Source organism: Cotesia typhae, unplaced genomic scaffold (genome assembly GCF_013202065.1).
Source record: "Cotesia typhae breed Kobodo isofemale line unplaced genomic scaffold, CoteBio_Ctyphae contig_44, whole genome shotgun sequence".
Taxonomy (NCBI): Eukaryota; Metazoa; Arthropoda; class Insecta; order Hymenoptera; family Braconidae; genus Cotesia; species Cotesia typhae.
The window spans coordinates 7,078,276-7,087,117 of record NW_027423753.1 but is presented as its reverse complement, the minus strand read 5'-3'; the positions used below and the strand labels follow the sequence as shown (position 1 = coordinate 7,087,117).

The 8,842-nt window shown below is 30.4% G+C and overlaps 1 protein-coding gene across 1 annotated transcript; it reads right to left on the bottom strand.

Annotated features, from left to right (window-relative positions):
* Window positions 1-5,518: 5,518 nt before the first annotated feature.
* Window positions 5,519-8,316, bottom strand: LOC141528621 (uncharacterized). The gene is made up of 4 exons (XM_074244771.1): window positions 7,992-8,316; window positions 7,519-7,681; window positions 7,025-7,406; window positions 5,519-6,947 (listed from the first exon to the last, which is right to left on the bottom strand). The coding sequence occupies exons 1-4, from the start codon at window positions 8,078-8,080 to the stop codon at window positions 6,868-6,870; spliced, it is 714 nt and encodes a 237-aa protein (XP_074100872.1). The 5' UTR covers window positions 8,081-8,316; the 3' UTR covers window positions 5,519-6,867.
* Between the last annotated feature and the right edge of the window lie 526 nt (window positions 8,317-8,842).

Here is an 8,842-nt window from a genome sequence, read left to right as displayed (position 1 = left end):
AGTTATGAGGCGGAAAATTAGGAGGGTTTATAGAATTTAAATATTCTACTAAAATTGATTCATTGATAACGCCGTTGTCACAATTTTCCGTGCTATCAACACTGTTGTAAATCTTTTCTGATTCTGCGTCCAATAAATTTACGACTCTATCATTTATTAAATCTACATCTATATTACGAGGAGAAAGAATAGCCAGCATAGTAAAATTATCATACTGTCTATTTCTTATTGCGTCAGCGTAAACATCTGCAACGATATCGGCATCTTTCGAGGCAACACATTTTTGCGGAAGAGTTACGTAATCATCTTCATTAGTAATGCTCCCGTTTCCAACAGACAATACAAATTCAGCAAATTCGACTTCTTCCGGTAACGTTCGCATGTTTTGTGTAAGAGAAGATATTTTAAAATGTTTCCACAATTTACTAAATTTTATCGATGAGTTTATAGTTTCAGTGCGAGTGGCGTTTAATTTAATTGGGAGTAATTGTCTGAAATCTCCACCGAGAACTATAATTTTACCCCCGAATGGACGATTATCGTTGCAAATGTCGCACAATGTACGATTCACCAATTCCAACCCATATCTCGGTGCCATCGGGGCTTCGTCCCAGATTATAATATCGAGATTTTTTAAGTAATGATATTCGTTAGAATTATTTTTGATATTAGAAGTTGAATCTTCATAAAGAGGAACAGGCATACCAAATACTTTGTGAACTGTTCTGCCGTGCGGAAGGAGAGTTGCTGCAATTCCTGTAAAGGCCATCGTGCATACATTTCGTTGTTTACTTACAAGTAAGTGATATAATGTTATGTAAATAAATGTTTTTCCTGAGCCACCGGGTCCAACGATATAAAAACAATTAGAATTATGAATATTGATACCATCATCTCCTGTAATTGTCGAATTCATTATGGTGTCTACAATATTCTTTTGTTTTTCGTTCAACTTCACATATTGTTCTTCTCCGATTCTTTGATGATCGATTAGTGACATGTTGTCATTTTCAGGTATGTTAAAATCTATCAACTGTTCCATGGTTGGGAATTTGTTAAGCGCTGATCCTTCTGATATTAACATGTCATTTAGTAAAAAGTAAGTTTTTTTATAAGCTAAGGTAGTATCTAGCTCCAATAGAAAATCTTCCGACATTGAATGTTTAAATTTTTCCCACAATCTTTCAGGATATGCAGGGTGACAATATAATAAAATTCGGACGAACAATTTACGTAATTGTACTGGCATCATCCATGGTTGAGCTTCGGATAACGTTCGTTCCCATTCAGTATCGTCTTCTACAAGCCCTAGAGCCAAACACGTTTGTGCAGCAAACGTTTCATATAACGTTCCATTTACAGTCTTGAGGCCAATAAAGCTTACTGCTCCTTTAACATTGAGTAATAAAAGACGTAAATGAAACAATTCGGTTTGCGCAGGACTAATTGAATACATCCTTCCCAAAGCATTGAACTGTGTTTGTCGCCTTTCCTAAGTTAATTTGCTTGAACTCTTATCTTTTTTTTTAAATACATAATGTGATGGAATTTCTGAATAAAATAAATTTCTGGCTTCCGGATCTCGTGCATTTAAAGCAAAGTAATCAATGAGCATAGTTTCTTTTTCTAGGGCATTTTGAATATTTTCAGTATTTTCAGGATCTATGGTAATTGTATGTTGGTTCGGTAAATGAACTGGCAATCTAATTACCGTATGGCTTTTATTGTGTAATTCTTTATTTAAAATTCGCCAGCAAGCTTCAACGGGACCAACGTATCGTCCTTCAAGAAAATCTTTAATTTCATCATGATTGACAATTCGATTTTGATCTGAATTTGTAACATCAAAGGCAGATGCATCATGACCTTTGTATACGTACTTAAATAAATATTTGACTGATTCAACACTTGCAACAATTTCTACATTTATATGACAATTCAACAATAACAATAACTTTCTGTTGTGCGGGACTACATGTCTGTTGTCTACTTCATAATTATTTCCTTTTAGATAAGAAATATTTGTATTTCTTCGCCTGTATTGAGGATAGCCATTTTCGTTCATCGTTGTTTCTGATACATGAGGCTTGGGATATTTCTTTGAACAGGTGTTATTAACTAAACACCAATCCCCGCAAGGTCCATGTATCATATTTTTCATTACAATACCATGTAATCTTGGATTTATAAGTGGATCCGGTATTTCGGCTGAAACATACCTGTTTACTTGTTCAGGAGTAGTAATCTTAGAATTATCGTTAAGAGTTACTAATAAATGAACGTGAGGAAGACCGCGTTTTTGGTATTCAATTACATAGACAAAAGCTTTAACTTCACCAAAATGATTCTGTTTAACTATGATGTCCATCAATTGTTTAACTTTTAAATAAAATACTCTAGCAACAATATCCGGCCTATCTGCAGCAGTTTGGCCTGGCAATAAATTTTCAACTATTTCACGCCATTGCGGATTACACGTCATCGTAATGAACAAATCAGGGGTTCCAAATACTCTTACGAGACACATCGCATCTTGGTAATGTTGAACCATATTTCTAGGAGAACTTACAAATGTAGAGGGTAGTATTATTATTTTACCGATTTGACTGTTTGTATCGGTTGCTCTGTTATGTAAATGATCAATTAATCCCTGATACGACTCTGCCCTTAATTTTTTTTGATTGTTTCTGCAAAAAGAAATTCTGTCTTTTTCTATTTTTACGTAACTATCTACTACCCATTGTTGAAATAATCTTCTGCCCATCAAGAATGCATTAAAACTATTACGTATTGCCATGCGGAATTTAATGTAAGCATTTCGAGTTACATGTTTATTTTTGCGTACGCAGGGTAAATCTTTATGCCATCCTTTACTCCCATGAGGATAAAATAACGGATAAATCCATGGTTCAACGTTAGAATCCATGGTACTAATAGATTTTAATTGTTTTGTAGTTTTATTCCTGATAGTCACGTACGATTCAGGAATGTCTCCATCTGCCGTAGTTGCAAAAACTGCAGCCACCTCATTAACTCTTTGGAAATTATATCGGCCTCGGTCCATACCCTTTTTCAATGTAAACAGTAACTGTAATTCAGGTTCTATGTTATCATTCGCTGTCTTGGTGCTATCCAGTTCATCTTTCATCATTTGATACGAATGTACAAATATATTGTGTTCTCTTATCACCGTTTCGATGGTACTGACAACATCTAAATCTAATTTATTATTTTGAGTGCATCTAAATTGCGAAGCTTCGTTGGCGTCTATTATGAATAATTGTCCATTCGTAGGGTTTTCGTTAACCTCAGGATACAAAGATTCATTAATTTGGTAGTAAACCTGACCTTGCAATTTAAAACAGAACGGGCCTGTGCGACTATTGCGAAATTGGACTAAATTAGCATTGAAAGATGCAAAGGAAAATGAACTATTATAATAACGTATTCGTTCGAAAAAATGATGTGATTTTTCATCGGTCCCATCAAAAAGATGTTTTAACGGAACTGGCATGTCTGGTAAATCATCAAGAGCAACTTCACCATGACTGCAACAATCGTTAAATGAATGTTTCTTGTTAGCGACTTGTTCTGCGGAAAAGTGTTTCGCGGTGCAGTGAGAACAAGTTAATGACATCGGGCCTAAGTAATTTTCACCAATATTAATTTCATCTACATGTAGTTCTGAATTTCCATCAGAATCGTAACCACGGACGTTTCTAATAAGACTTTCATCACGAATACTTGATTCTACTGGTGGAGGTCTAGATGTTGACGGATGATCTATAATGTCTGATTTATTAAGTAGTATAGTATCGTGTTTATCAAGGTCATGTATACGAGTAGTTTTAACAATTTTTGGATGGAAGCTATTTTTTTTCGAATTACTTCTGGTCGATCGTTTATCAGCATTTCTTTTATCTTGTCTTTGTCTTTTAATTAACTCTTTTTCAATTGGATCACGCTCGATTTTTCTCCGTGGCATGATGACAAGAGGAAGCAAAAATCGAACGATATAGAAAATAAGAATGAATCAAATATCAATAGTTAGCTATGTTACTGCTGTCACATCATAAGTTGATACGAAAATAAGAGCTGTAACGAAAATGATAATTAATATATTGAACTACAATAAATTACAATAGTAGTAATGATATCAAATGAACCGTCTATTTAAGTTATCTGTTTCTGTAATTAATAATTAAAAAAAATTAAGAATCCAATAAACTCGTTGGGCTTAGAAAGCAAATTTATTTGGCTGTCATTGAACAGCGTATTTCATTATCTTATTTTATTACTATTCGTCACATATATATCTAAAGTCTTTTATCTAATTCCTATATATAAATATGTATTTAATTATTTAACGTTATATTTCGTTAAAATGTATAATATGATTGTTAAATGATAATTTAAATGAAGTAATATTTGTTATAATCGGAATAAATAGATTCCTTTACTTATATTCTTAATTTCTATTAGACTATTGACCAAGTTCAATTTACATAACGTTCTATATATTTTTTATTCAATTCATCAATTACATTCAAATAATGTCATTTATACAGTTTTAAAATCTATAATCCTAGATCTGGTTCTATTTCTGAAATTTTATGTCCACCTCGTAAACCAAGTTACAACTTTCATAGATCCTGGGTTGAACCGTCTTCCAGTATTATTAAACGGATGTCTCGACCTTCCGTCAGCACGCAAAATTATTGGTTCCTAAAAACAACAAATCAAAAAATTTTTACTATATGCATTGGCTAATATCAATCAACGAAAAGAAAAATTATTATCTCGTTATTCCAACCAAAGGCGAAATTTCAATACATACTTACCCTTACATGGGACGAAAAATGTCAATTTTTTTTTCCAATATCTGTTTCCAGAGTAAACCGAATTATATCATAAGACAGAAAATTCAAAGTCAAAAGTCAGATACAATGAAAAAAATACACATCATAAGGAGTGTCAATAATGCACCTAGGTTATGAATTTAAACAAAAACCATATTAATAGTACAACGCACAATTCAATAGACGTAGATATATAAATAATAATATTTCAAAATAATTGAACGCACAAGGAAATCTAATCAGCAATTAAATTTTGCAGTACCGTATTAATTAAAATATTCTTCATTCGTCGTATACTTAAGATACATAAATCACGTTCGATTCAATGTTATGAAAATATTTCCATTTCAGGCTATGTTCACATTACAAAATATGCGCTTGCGCAGACTATATCCCATAAGTCAGGCTCATATGTACAAAAAAAACCCGTAATACACGCGATAGAAATTGACGTTGAACGATTTTATAACTTATTTATTTATAATGATTAATTAAATATAATACGTACAATGTATTTATTTCATTGTAAAAAACACATGAGATGACAATTGATTCATTTCATCATAAAGAATAATTAATAATTAAAGAAAAATCGGATTAAACGTTCAAGGAAAATAAGTAAATTTACACACACGAAAATAATATTTATTGATGGTTCAACGTACCATAATGTTATTTAACAAAACTTAATAAAAAAGTAAACTGCATAATTAAAGTCAGACTTTTACACCACTGAAAACAAAAACATAAGTTAATAAGTTAATATTTTAATCTTACTATCACTTATTACAAATACTAATTTGTTATCTTAATCAGTCACAATTATAATAAATAATTATAAAAATAAACTCAACCTTACAATTATTTAATCAACATATCAATTATTTGTCTTACTTAATGATTTGATTACAATCAAATCATAATTTTTTAATTAAGTAGCAGTATCTATAAGTTTTACGATGAATCAACTCAAAGAGCCAATAGTTACAATTATATTGCATCGTCTGCCCTTCTTATCTTAATAAGCGTTTCATTTACTTCAATTGAAATAAAAGTATTTATCATGAGAATAACATATTAAATTATGCCTTAGCTTATAACACAGTGAATGAAAAAATTAAAACATCATTCCATACGTTTTAAAAATATTTTAAAAAAATATCAATCAATACTGCTTGATCATAACCAAAACAATAGACGCATGCAAATTCACTCGCGAACTACTTTTAGAACTTTACGTTTCAAATACTCTTAGCGCTAATGAAATACATTAATTTATTTATTAGTCATAGTGCGTTTTTTTTAAATTAAACATATCTTATTAAATTTAAATAAAAAAAAAATAAATATTCATCCAAATTATATCAGAATAAACAGCTGGCAAGTATCTAATATGTTATAGTACACAGTAAAAAATTTTGCGACATTGCGTCAAAAAATTTTGTGTTAAAAAGTTTTATGTTAAATATTTAACGCTGTTTTGTGTTTAACATAATAAATGTTAAATTTACGTATAAAAGTGTTAAATATTTAACACAAAATTTTTTAATATTAAATTTTTTGACGTAATAACGCAAAATTTTTTTACTGTGTATTATATACGAGAAATTAGATTTCTACGCATTTGTTCTTATCAAACACTAAATTAAATACAATCCTTTAATGTAATGATTTTTAAAAATAGCTCAAGAACATTTTTCTTAAAAACCAAATTAAATACGGCCGATACAAATGAAAAAAATAATAATGTACATTAATTGGAATTGTCAATTTGCAAAACTTGTCTTAATAAGCTGATCATTACTTTAAAAAAAAAAAAGAAAATAATAAAAACATAAAACTGAATAAAACAGCCAAAATAAGTTAAACATTGATAGCAAGAAGTTACTGATCATCCATTTTTGATCCAACAGTTTTTAGTGGTTCCTGTAGTGCGTTAGATATTTCAGCCAATGGAGATTTAGGCTCTTCAGAACGCCTTCGTTTGGCGGATTGAGCATTAGGAGTTTTAAATCCAGCTTTGATCGCATTCGTCATCCACGATTTTTACATCGTTGAAAGAGTTACACTGGATGTAAGGAAGTCCGTCTACAAGAACAATACACAATTAAACATAAAATTAATCCGTCAATAAGTAACGTAAATTATCACCTTTGAGTACTTACGCAATCTTTCTCGATTTATTTGACCTTGAACTTGAACGTGGACCCCGGGTGTTAATTTATCCGCCATAACTTTGACATAAGAACGTACTTGTACTTTTACTTTATACTCACCGTCAGTGATAGAACCAGAAGAGTAAGAATTATTATTATAGGATACTTCCTCGAATTCATCTTTCACATAACCTGTCAGAGAAACCATTCCGAATTCCTCCGATATCTCGGAAATTGTTACAACTTTCTTTTTCAAAGGCATAGTTGATGGCGCAGGCCATGTGACTGTTGTATTAAACTGAACAGTCAATTCTTGGGAAACGACATTTTCCGCTGCTTGTGCGTAAAGCGGGTCAGCTGGTAAGCATTTCAATCGAGAAAACTTAAGGACCTGCAGTCAACAAATTAATAAAGTAAATGATGAATAACGACACAATTCAATAGATAATTTTATAATTAATTTAAAAATAAATTTAAATATTTAAATAATAAACGACTCTTACCATATTTGGTTCCACTTTTTGCTGATAAAGGGAGCCCTGTTTGTCCCAGACCAGAATTCGAATTTGTCTACCGGCGTTATTTGTCATGACAAAACGAAACAATTTTTTTCCACTTTTTACGAATTTAACTCCGTCAACCCACGCTACTTTTCCTTTAAACGACCTATAATAACACCAAAGATAGTAAATTTAATGAAAATTAAATTAGCCGACATCTAAAAATTTTTTTAATTTTTTTATTGAAAAAATTATTACAAAAAAATTAAAAAAAAAATCATTTGTAAAAAACTTGAAAAACTTTAAGTATTATTAAAAAAAATTTTTTTATTTTTAATTTAAAAAATAAAAAAAAAATATCAACAAATTAAAATCGTCGGCTAACTTTATTACTATGTAAATGTAAATTGAAACTGAATAATCAACTATAATGTATTGATCACTATTGTTTAAAGATTTATTGAAAAAGTACTTACACCATTGTGTCGCCATTGGTAAAAGCGTCTATTTCATCATTTGTTGTAAAATCAGAAACATCACCAGAAGTTGGATCACTGTTAGCCATGATTAAAATATTTTTATTATAATCATAAAAGTGATAATAATTTAGCTGGTCTAGGTAATAAATCTTTTATTTAAGAACGAATAGTAATAACGGTAAAATAAAACGTAATTGATTGTTAGACACTATCTAAAGGCACTGCTAAAGTGAACGCGAGGCTGCACGTGTCGTAGCTCGAACGGAAAGAAATATTTCTTTTGTCCTTCACGAGATCACCCGTAACCGGAAATGGCGCATTAATATTTAGTATAAAAATTATACATGCGTATACAACGCAATTTTGTGTTAGAGAAAGCTAAAAGCATTCGATACGCCACCTAAATAATAATCTTAATTTTTTACCACCTTATTTTGTAGACTTGAAAGGTAATAACGACTTTTACAAGAAGATGGCACTCTACGGCAATTGGTTTGGTTTACAAAGAGATTATTATGTATTTAATTTATTTACATTAATTAAATATAAATATATAAATATAAATAAATAAGATTTTAAACATGCATGGTGATATTATTATATTCATTTTATAATTATTAATTAATAATTTTTATTTTTTATGTTTAAAAAGAATTTTGTTTTATATTATATATTATATATTTAAAATATTTATACTTGAAAATGTTTCGATAATATATGTCGATACATTAATATGTTCACGTATTAGTAACTGACCAATGGTAGAATTAAGCGGGTAAATGTTCAGCCAATAATGAATCGTGGGCCATTTTTTGCGAGTATCGACTAATGACTTACTTCAAGACTCC